Source organism: Botryllus schlosseri, chromosome 9, assembly GCF_051294905.1.
Source record: "Botryllus schlosseri isolate E-star chromosome 9, Bs_hap1, whole genome shotgun sequence".
NCBI lineage: Eukaryota > Metazoa > Chordata > Ascidiacea > Stolidobranchia > Styelidae > Botryllus > Botryllus schlosseri.
The window spans coordinates 887,250-899,094 of NC_137244.1; the positions used below are offsets into that span (position 1 = coordinate 887,250).

At 40.9% G+C, this 11,845-nt stretch overlaps 2 protein-coding genes across 4 annotated transcripts in view; one reads left to right on the forward strand and one right to left on the reverse strand.

Annotated features, from left to right (window-relative positions):
- Positions 1–1,388, reverse strand: part of LOC145446993 (uncharacterized) — a 40,664-nt gene extending 39,276 nt beyond the window's left edge. For all 3 annotated transcript variants that reach the window (XM_080325413.1, XM_080325414.1, XM_080325412.1), the window contains exon 1: positions 588–1,388. In XM_080325413.1, coding sequence (XP_080181539.1) covers positions 588–663 — 76 coding nt within the window. In that variant the 5' untranslated portion in view covers positions 664–1,388. The remainder of the gene's footprint in view (positions 1–587) is intronic.
- Positions 1–11,845, forward strand: part of LOC145447014 (alkaline ceramidase 2-like) — a 454,308-nt gene that overhangs the window by 419,742 nt on the left and 22,721 nt on the right. The gene's annotated exons all lie outside the window — the stretch shown is intronic.

The window sequence follows — 11,845 nt, forward strand, 5'->3', positions numbered from 1 at the left end:
ACGTCAATCCAATATGACGTCACAACTGAATAATCGTGACGTCATGGCTTGAAAAATAAAATAAAAAAACATGTTTTAAACAAGGGCATTATTGTTTTTGATTTTTGTTTTAAATGCAACCCTAGATATATGCCTACATAACCACTATTCTGTAATAACTTCAAGAGGAGAGGCTATTATTACAAATGACCAGCAGGCTGGACGTGATATGTTCAATACAAACTCTGTTTCTCACTTTTGGTGCCATATATGTTACGATCACACCAAGAGGTGTCGTCGGAAGCGTTAATATATCACATTTGCCACCACATACCGTGTGGCGGTATGTATTTTCAGGCAAATCCATTTTGTAGCTGTTTATCACTAGCCTACAGTTATTATTTGCATTTGAACAGTTAGACAGATGACGGTTGCGCGATAATTGAGCTAATTTTGAACGAAAATTTGAGGGGGTCAGCTGGAGTCCGTGACTGTCCAAAGGGTCCGCGAAGAAAAGAAGGTTGAGAACTACTGGTCTAATGTATATAGATATTATTGATATCATAAACAAATCGTGTAATACGAATATCATTTTCGCTTCTACTTACTCTTCTCTTCGGATAATAACGACGTTGTGCTGGGATCTGCGACACCTGAATTTCGATCATTGCCACTTTCAGCCATAGTAAAGACTGCGGTATCAGCTCTATAATTTAGACTCCAAGTTACTGCGATAGTATTGAAAAGACAAGAAGATTACACTTTCAATAGATTTCATCGCTCAATGACATGTGGTGAAAAAATCAATTGAATAGGCCTACATATTTGAGATCGAATATACAAATGTCGAAATTGCGTGACAGTATGCCTATTAACAATACCATCTGTCCATTACAATTGTTAACGTCAGCGGAAAGAAGCTGAATTACAATTATGGGACGAATAAAATCGTATATAGGTTCATTGCATAGGTCTTTTGATATGGCTAAACCTAAAGCATGAAAAACGAGACACTAACCATCATTTCGATCGTAGTAGGATACGGAGATATCACGCTTGCCGCTCATGGAAAGATATCGGTTCGCTTTGAATTTTGCGGCATCACGGAATACGCCGTCATGATATTTTATATTCGAGATTAATATTTTATATATTTGACGACGTCATCCTACCTACTGTGAAATGGGGGGCGCCGAGTCACTGATATCCATAGAATGGTAACCCGCGTATGTAGGCTACCCCTTGTACCCCTATAGTCTTATATGCTTTGTTTGAAGGTCTTTGCCATAAATTTTTGATTATGAGGGATGATATCAAACATTAATATTAACCCAGTGGTTAAGAGTTTATGCTGTATTATAGATCCAGCCGCATGGACAATGAAAGCGAGAAAGAGAGAGATAGCCTATGCTATTAATTTTTTAACCTGTTTTATAATGCTTTGACTACGGAGATGTGATACAACCGTAAGGTCACCTAGTCTGCGTCCCCGTTTTTTCTCCTACACGCTATTCGTGGATACTGAGCGTCTACCAGGATAGCTGTGGATACCAGTTTTTGCGTCTTTGGTCTGACCCGGCCGGGGATCGAACCCACGATCTACCGACCAAGAAGCCGGGCACATCACCATTACACTACCCTGCAAACAACATATGTAGGACTGTCTCAATTCCTCGGAATCAAAGATCGCAAGAAATTATGCAGTTGAAGGCAGTGCCATTCTTTTCGAGTTTGCAGTTTCGAAGTCGGTTATAAACCCTTGCTGAATATGTGGACTATGCGTATTATTATAGTCTATGATATTTGCTAGATCATATATTTTCATCAGCAACAAACACACAATAAAGATGCGATATGCACGACGCTGTGCGATGCAATAAACAGATAGGAGGATCCCGAAAGGAAGCATGAACTAATTTGCAATATCAGAAGAAGGTGCATTGCAACGTTCCTCCTGCGACTATAACAGGTCGATTGCGAGTCCTTGAAAAGATTCTCGGTCAATCGCAATCACACAGAAATTGACCAGCCCTGGTCAAAATAAAGGCCTCAGGAGCCACCACATCTGTTACGTTGCTTCTTGACATTACAGACTTGCAAACCTAACCTTAGGCTACAACTTTACCATCCGCTATTTTCTTCAACTGATGGCATCAACTGATCCATACTGACGGCATCACGCAGTTCACAAACTTCCAATGAACACAATCATGCAAGGAGTTATGTCTTGTCTTAATGGCACGATACAATTACACGATTTCCTGTTCGTGGAGTCTAGGTCGTGGTGGAGCTACGTGGCAGTGGTTGTAATTTATGTAATTATTTGATGAGTATGCTCTCAACGGATCAGTTTCTTGATCGGTCCAGTCATCGTCAATTTGTTACCATATTTGCATGCCTCTATTTCGGATAGTTCAGCTAGTGAATTGTCGCATATACTCGTGTGTAACCATGCTCTTATGCCCCATCCATGATCATCTCTCCCCATGCTAATGTGTCTCCACATAGTACTGTGTCCCCAGTCCGCTCACGTGCCGCGGTGACCAAAGGTCGCCATGCCCAAGTGTCTGTCCGCATGCTCACATTCCCATGGACCTGTCAGAGTATGAATAACGAGATCTTGTATAGGAAGGTGGTTTGTGATGATTGAACACAAGACATACAAACGAAGCCGCACGGTCGACCAAAATCTGTCTCGTCGGTAAAATATCACTTCGAATATTTCTCAAATATAATCGGATACCACGACTTGAAAATGTTGTAGTAGTCGTAGTCGACTACAATCAGAAATTATAGCTACCCAGTATCTTTAACGTCTGAAAAAATATACACTATAGCGATTCCTGAGAACTTAGCATTTTCACCGAAATTTGAAACGCAACGCATGAAATTTCCAATTGCGATGACAATGATGGTGATGATGAATGAGTCATCAAGATTTGTTGCTGGATGAATAGGCCTATTTCAATAACGTTCCGATGAGCTATTCTACATCTAGCATCAAACTTGAAAGAGATATGATATTCTTTTTCACCTGCACTATTGAGATATGTTTTGACGATGGAGATGCGATACGGCCGTAAGGTCAATTTGTCTGCACCCCCTTTTTTCTCCTTCATGCTATCCGTGTATATGCTGAGCGTTTAGCAGGATAGCTGCTGATACCATGCAGTCTTCAGTCTTCCGTCTGATCGAACGGATGTGGTGAAATTAATAAATATCTTTCAAGGCCAGGGTTGTAGTCAAGTCACAATGGTTCCCAGTCATAAGTCAATGTCACTCTTATAACTTTGACTCAAGTCAAGTCGAGTCATTTTCAATTTACCACCGAGTCAATCCGAGTCCAAGTCAGCTAGTAAAGTGCCGAGTTTGAGTCATAGCGTTTTGACTCGAGTCCGAGTCCAAGTCATTATGTTCAGTTTTCAGTTCAATCCGGTTCAAATCCACTTTTATCAACTCTTCTCGAGTGATATAGAAAGGCTCGCATTCACAATACAGTAATTTTCCTTCGTCTGAACAGTTTCTGGTCCTATTTTTTTCAAGTATTAGGACTGATACACGAAGTACCTATAATGTGGCCAATTTACTATTCTTCGAAGTTACCATATTAAATGCAGAGATGAGCATGGGTTAGGATCTGAGAAAACAGGATTTGGGAAATCTTGCTGGATTAGGATCGGGTTAGGATTTGAGATTTCATTTTTGACGGATTAGGATTGTTGGATTTCCAAACTTGATTTCAAGGTGACAAATTACCACATTCGGATACGATTCAACTTTAGTTACACTGTGAGTCGTGAAAAGAAATAACCTCACAAAGGATTAGGGTTAGAACAGAAATTAGTGGCAAGTTGTTGGTATATTTGTTGGCGGTTCTGTTATTAGCTACTTAGTATACTTAATATTCTTATTATATCTTACCAGTGAAAGCGGGTTCTGTGACAACTAATTAGTAAAATGTTACCTTGCGAGCGATCGGTATGTCTGTATCACAAGTCACGAGAGATCGCTATGTCTGAGGCGTTATCTTGTCAGCGATCGCGGGATTTATTGCAACCTATTTCACTACTATTTCAATATGTGTTAGTTCGCGAACGCACCCATATTGTTGGTTTTCGAATCACCGTCTACGACGGTTCTGTGACAAACTAGCAGAGGTCGTCAGTAACGAAGTACTTCTACTTTTCTGAAGTACCCAAGTAGTTTTCCGCTACTTTGGTACTTACTCCACGGATATCTAGAACTACGGGATAGGACACTACGCGTGTGACGTCACAAGAGCGACCCAACGCAGGGCAATCCGAACGCGAAACAGCCGTAGAAGTGGAGGATTTGCCTGAAGGCTGTGCGATTTTCGCGTTCTAAGTGTAGATATATCGAGCTTACATTTGTAAATGATGTGTTATTATAGTTCAGATAGCATTAGTGAAGTATTTTGAGATTTGATTAAACGCGCGAATAGCTGATTGCGACGACAGTAACTGCACTTTGCGATGCACTACCGGTACTCTTAGTTGTTTCTTGTTTGCTATAATGTTGACGAATATGCGCGACTTCTACGTTCTAGATGTAGCTTTATAGAGTTTGGATGTGTAAACGGACTGTTAATCTCGCTCAAATAGAATTAAAGGGAAGTGTTTTACCGTTTGTTTCCATACGTGAACACTGAACAGCTGATAATATTGATAGTAACGGAGGCACGGGCCGCGCTGTACTGGTAGTGACAGTGCCTGTTGCAATGTTGATAAATATGCGCTGTCATCAACTGCATAATTATGCTGTGTATGTTCACTAGGACGGCCAAAATCATAACAGGTTAGCTACGTGTAAGGTCTTCTACTGATGTGCAGAGTTCTGGTTTCACCAACAGATTTTATCGCAGTACAGTAGGGTAAATGCTACAGAATGGGCTATAATTGTTGTGTACCTGGATGTAGAACTGGCTACAAAAAGAAAAAAAGTGAATCGGAAGAGAGTGCAGCTGTTCCTTGCTATAGCTTTCCACATGATCCTAGTGTGCGAAAAAGGTGGATAAGAGCAATCCCACGAAAAGGTTTAGTTGCTTCATCTGGACGTAAAGTTTGCCGGCTACATTTTTCGGATGACGATTTCGAATATTTCTCATCCGACAAGCAGTCTCGACGCAGTAAACGTCGTGGTTGCATAAAATTATCCACACCACGCCTGAAATCTCATGCTGTTCCTCATATTTTTCCAAATTTGCCCAATTATTTAACAACTTCCACTGCAAGACCCCGAAGTGGCAACTGCTCTTCATCTGTGCGCCTTTCCAGTGAAAATGTCCGCAGACAAGAGAGTAATGAGGACTTTATTGAGCATGAACGTGTGGATGATCTCCTCTCTTTGAAGGAAAAGTTCAAGAATGAGATTCTTCCTGCTGGTTATGTCTTTTCTGCTGATAATGATACATTGCAGTTTCATCTTATAACTACAACAGAAGATATTAATCAGCCACCAATGCTCAAAGCTTCTGTGATAGTATCTAATGACATGAAGATTTATTCTTTCGTTATGGGCGCGCCTGTTCCGCCTTCCGCTTATGAGGACTTATTGCATGCAAGTTACATTCAAAAGACATCCGAATTAACCAACGTTCTCGCTCGATGCAAGTCAATGTCCAGTGGTGACGATGACGATAACTTAAACCGCATAGACTTGGCTGTATCTGTGTTGAAGAATTATCTAACTGTGCATATATCATCTACAAAATCTGATAACTTCAACCCAAAGCTGATCGGATTTATTATTGAGCAATTGTCACTCTGTCAATTGACACCGAATGCAAGAAGATACTCTTCAGACCTCATAATAACTGCTTTCATGTGGAAATTTACTAGCCCAGCTCTCTATAAACAACTGCTGAATGTTTTTGTTTTACCGTCGATACGGCACCTTCGTAGATTATCTGAGGATATGACGGTGTCGCCAGGCAAACTCGATATGGATTATCTGAAGCAAAGAACATCTTTATTATCCGACCGGGAAAAAATTGTGACATTGATGATAGATGAGGTTTATACTGCACAGCGCGTAGAATACACAAGCGGTTCTTTCATCGGGTTGACGGAAAGCGGGCAGCGTGCTAAGACAGTGCTGACATTCATGGTACAATCACTTTTTGGCAAGTACAAAGATGTGGTTTGTCTCATTCCTGTTGACAAACTCGACACTGTATGTCTGCGAAGATGGTTCGATAAAGTGATGGAAGGAATTAACAATATACTTCTGGTGGTTGCAATATCAACCGACAATCATGTCTGCAACCGGAAATTGTTCATGGAGCTCTGTGGCGGACAACTTCGTCATAGCATCGAACATCCATATCGATCCGAGGAGAAGCTATTCTTGATTTTTGATTTTACGCATAATTTCAAGAATATTTTCAACCATTTTGTGAACAAAAAGCAGATGCACCCTCCTACTAAAGGCAATGAGGATTTACTCGGAGTGTCATGCAATGCAAAGTTTTCACATATCAAAAACCTCTATGCGATGGAAGAAGGCCAGACATTGAAAGTGGCACATCAACTCAAAAAAGTTTCTCTTAATCCCAGCAGTATTGCCCGAACTTCGCCTCAACACGCTTTGAGCGTATTTAGTGAATCAACAGTTCGGGGACTAGAGTATTTCGGACGGAAAGGACATCCTGATTTTCTTGACACCGCAATGTATGTCAAGTTTATCCAGACAATTTGGAATATCATGTCTGTTAAAAGTCTCAGTAAAGCGTTGCGGAAGAGGAACCCGTTCTTCACGCCACTTCAAATTGTTGAAGATCATCCCGGCGTTACGTATTTGACGCGAGCTATTGAAATTTTCAAGGATTGGCAAGAGTCGGGATCTGCTGGTCTCAGCCATGAAACATTCATGGCCTGTATTCAAACTATGGGGGCGGTCCTATCGTTAACTAAGCACCTACAAAAGAAACACAATGTCGAATATGTATTATCTGGGAAAATAATGTCCGATCCTATCGAAGCACGATTTGGAATGTACCGCCAGAGCAATGGCGGTAATTTCTTCATGTCGGTGAAGCAATTGCTGCTGGCAGAAAAAAAGATTCGGTGTCTAAGCTTGCTGCAGCAGGATGGTCTGTCTAGAGCCATCCGCATCAGTCATCACGATCAAATCCCTGCTCACGAAGATGCATCAGCAAAGCAAGAAGATTTCCAGTGGCTTGCAGACTTTATGCACACTGTTAACGTAGATGACGTGGAAGAGGATGATGCGTGTGTTGTACACTACGTTAGTGGGTACATTGGTCGCTCAATCGCCTGCCGTAGGAATTGTCGTCACTGTAAATGTATGCTTATATGCGGTGTTAATAACGCCTCCGATCTTCAGGGCTCCATTCCTGAGAGATATAAAGCAATATTTGTCATGGCAGATCGCGGAGGACTAGCTGAACCGACAGAAATTTGCTTTGCCATTACATTATTGGCTGTGCAATATTTCTCGGCTGTCTCAGCAGATGACGATACCTTGCAAAAATTGATGTGTTGTATAAATCAGCGCAGTATTTTCTTGGATGCTATGCGTCTAGTTGTGTCTTCTTCTCCTTTGTTTCGTCACCTTTTGTATGTAAAATGTGAGTCAAGCCATACGAACTTCAATCTTATTGTACAGAGTGCATTTAATTGTTTTGCCAAAAATCATCTCAAGCGTTTAAATTGCAAACCTATGCTTGAAGAGCCACCGAAGAAGGACTTACGGAAAATTCGTAAGTTGACTTCGAGAGCATCCGCAAAATGCTAAACCCTTCCGTGTTTAGAGACTAATAATTGTGTTTTGTCTGCAGCGTTTATTGTTTAGTAATTCTAAACTATATATTCATTATAGAACATGTTTCCTCATAAAAATGTTCATTTTCCGTGTTGATGGGAGCATATTCACACCTACTTCGCTTGCAGTATCAAATTTCAGCATTATGACGTCACCAAAACAATTGTTAGGTCACCATACCGCCTGTGACGTATTGCCCTTCAAAATTTTATGTTCTTTTGCAATAAATATGTTCGAAAGACATACCCTGGTTGTTTTACAAAGTTTTATGCAGCAACACAGTTTATGAGGCATTGCCCTGCGATGGGTCACCCTGGTTTGAGGTGTCCCATCCCGTAGTTCTAGATATCCCTGACTTACTCATGTAGATCTAATTTTCGGCACTTCTACTTCGTAATAGTCTGTGATCTACTTACTTACTTGTCGCTATTTTCATTTTGTCAAGTAGAAGTAGTTTGATCCTCCAATCAGGAAGATAGCCTGAGGAATTTCGGGGCTGTTTTCACGGAGTAGCAACATTTAATTTTCATAAAAGTTGAGTAAAGCCCGGAATTTTCGTCTACTAGTTGTTTGTTTCTGTTATTATTACGTCATACAGACAAAATAGTTCTTACATTTCGAATTTGATTCACCCTATCACTGACGTTCGCTACTGATGAGAGTCAGTCGAAAAGCTTTTAGCGAATAAATTAACAATATTAAGTTATTGTTTCATGTTATTCTGAAGTTCTGTACCACAAATTACTTGCTCAAATATTACATTATAATTACTAACTGATTTTGGGGTGATTTTGGGACGATTTCGGGGGGTTCCGGGACCATGAACAGGATTAAATTTATATTTTCCTAATCAGTACAGCAGCAGCTTTCCGTTGATACCCGTTCTATCGAATTTTGCGTTCACACCATATAGGACACTATGGTCGCACCATAGCTGAGCTAAATTTGAACTAAATCTTGAGGGGGTCCGCGACTGTCCGTGACGGTCAAAAAGGGGTCCGCGAAGCCAAAAAGGTTGCTGAGAACCACTGATGTAGAGGCTATAGCTTTCTAAGTGGAATTCCAAGTTTGAATCGGATTAGGATTTGAATATACAGAAGTTCTGGATTAGGTTCGCTCGTCAACGAAGAATAGAGATATTTTCACCAGGCCAGCATGCTGTAAAAGCGTGCATGCAGCTACGTGCAGTGACAAAAGAAAAGATATTTCTCCAATGGTTTCACAGACTGCCGATCAAATCAATGATGAGTTACACTTCAAAAATACCAAAGTGGAAAGGAGATCCTCAGTTAAGACGGAATACAAAAAAAAAAACATCGCTCTATCAAGTATATGCCGGACCCCCATTGTGGAACAGCATCTCGCCGGCTATCCGGCGGTCGTGGAGGATGTCCGCGTTCAAGTCGAAATACGAGAAATTTCTTCTCTAAATCAGAGGTCTCAAACACGCGGCCGGCGTCGGCATTTGGGATTTCGTACTATTTCACAATATTTATCTACCAGTTTTGTTTAATTTGAGAACTTAAAATTCGCTCCAAAACTACTCCAGAAGCCTGAAAACTACTCATAAAACTTCATTATTACATCATTTTCAAAAGTTACCACGCAGTGGAACATAAACTAATGCGTGACATTACTTGTTTATGATGGTAAAACATGACCTGTTGATGATTCGTGACTGAAAATTGTGATTAGGACTAGGGCGCGATTTTCTGTAGAATTACTCGTACATGCACTCGTCGCGTCAGACGTTACAACCAGAGAAGGATGATTCCACATTTATACAGCTATGGCACAGTATTCATTATCTTCAAGTTGTTATTGATCTGTTCCAATATTCGAAGGCATATTTAACGCTGATTGCTCTGATATCAGACCAATCTTTGTAAAATTCTTAAATTCTACCTATAACTGTAGCATGTCAAATGTCCGCAAGCTGCAAAATTATAACGCGACAGCTTTTACGATGTCCTGATTCATTTTTACTCTCGCATGGTGTCTACAATCAAATATTTTGACAAACTATGCCAAGTACAGCAACAATATTATTGAAATACTTAAAATGTGATTTTTTTCTTGCCACGCGTGAATTCGCAATAGTGAATTACATTTTTACGAAGCGTGTGGAATATCACTCTACAAGGTCCCGTCAAACAAGGCCTACATTGAATTCACCCCATTATTAGTGCTGCGGCCCGCGGAGCACTCCAATAGTAGGAAATTGGCTCGCGAGCACATTTGAGTTTGAGACCTCCTGCTCTAAATGAATATTAGTCAGCCTTAATAACTACCGGACCATTGCCTAACATCGACCTCGCCTTCCGGCACATGCCACCACATTCTGTCGCTTGCCTTTTATATTATCTGCTTAACTTTTCATTCAGTGTACATGCCTCTTCTCTACTTCGCCAAGGCCAAGATGGGTGTCTTTGCTCTCTAAGACTATACTCCAAGTCGTTTCGACACCTTCCTATCTTTTCATTGCATCGCACTTTTGTGGTGTTCTGAAATGATAAAAATATTAATAAACGGATACTGAAACTAGGATTTGCATCTTCAGATGGATTGGATTAGGACATAGAAATTTCAAGTCCGCTCGCTCCGCAATATGGAATCGTAGTATGGGGAAATGCATGTACAACATTTTTGTGCAGAATTCGAACCCTGCAAAACCGTGCGATACGGATCTCATCTGTACCGTAAGCATCGAATTTGGCGAGTTGACGAACTATACCGCCTTGAAGTATCAAAAGTTACTCACAAATATTTTTCCAATAGTCCGCATCCCGTGTTTGATGACTTTTTCATACCTGCTAAAAATGTCCATTCCCTGCTCGAGATCCTCGTCAAAGGGAAATATCTACTTACCGCCACCCAATAGCAGCCTAACTAAGAGATCTATCGACTACTCGGCTCCTATCATCTGGAATGCATTACCACCACATATCGATGAATTGCCTTATAATCAGGGCCGTAACAGCACTTCGTCAGCCCCCAAACGCTGGTTTTGGGCCCCAATAGGGTGATAAACCGGATTTCGCTGTTTTTCGCTACTTATCATCTACATTTTGTGTCCGTTTTATGAGAAGCCCTACGCTTTCCTCGCCTGAACGCGCGAAGCGCGAAAATATATATAATTCATGATTGAATCGGTCAATATGATAGGGAATTGCATATATATTGCTCTCAATTTTTATCCTCTCTTTGCTCACGTGATCAGATTTACCGGTAGAGCTGAGTGAGGTGTGTTTCGACTTCGGGCAGCTTCGGGCGTATACCCGTTGGCCAGAACGAAACAGCACTTCGTCAGGCCAAAAAAACTTGGGTCTTGGGCTCCCGTAGCATGACAAACCGACCCGCCATCACGTTGTTCGTTTTTGCCACGAAATTATCTGTACTATATATTTAGTGAGTAAGCGCGAAGCGTGAAAATTTTCGATAATTCATGGTGAAATCGGGAATTGCATATCAATTTCTTGTCCTCTCTGCTCACGTAATCAGAGTTACCAGTAGAGCTGAGTGGGGTGTCTTGGAAACTGTAGTGCCCGTAAATAATAATTAAATATCTTCGGGCGGGCGGACCCGTTGGTATGACTTCGTTACATGATGTTATTTCGTTTCCTCCAGTCTGCTAGCAGATATATCAGCAGATATAGCCTAGCTATATCAAAAAATAAAGAATTGCATAAACGTACTAAACTAAAAGACGCACACGATTTCAAATTGGTATTTCATCGCTGGCATATAATTTTCCTCTGCGGGATGGCATTGTCTTGAGAGGTTCAGATTGCCAAGACAGGAACATTCGGCGGCAGTCATTTAGGCGCATATGGATAGTCAAACCTATATGCATTTTGTATAGGCTTACCATATTTTGGAAATCTAAAAAGAGGACACTTTTTCAGTAATTTGCAACTTGCAAAACCGGAGTAGAAATCCCCAAAACCGGTGAATTTTTCCCATTTTGTGATCGGTTGACTAAAAAAAAGGTCATCTTTTCCGCTCAGAACCCAAAATACTGTTTTTATCTCCACATTGCCAGGTGGATGACTAAAAAAAATAA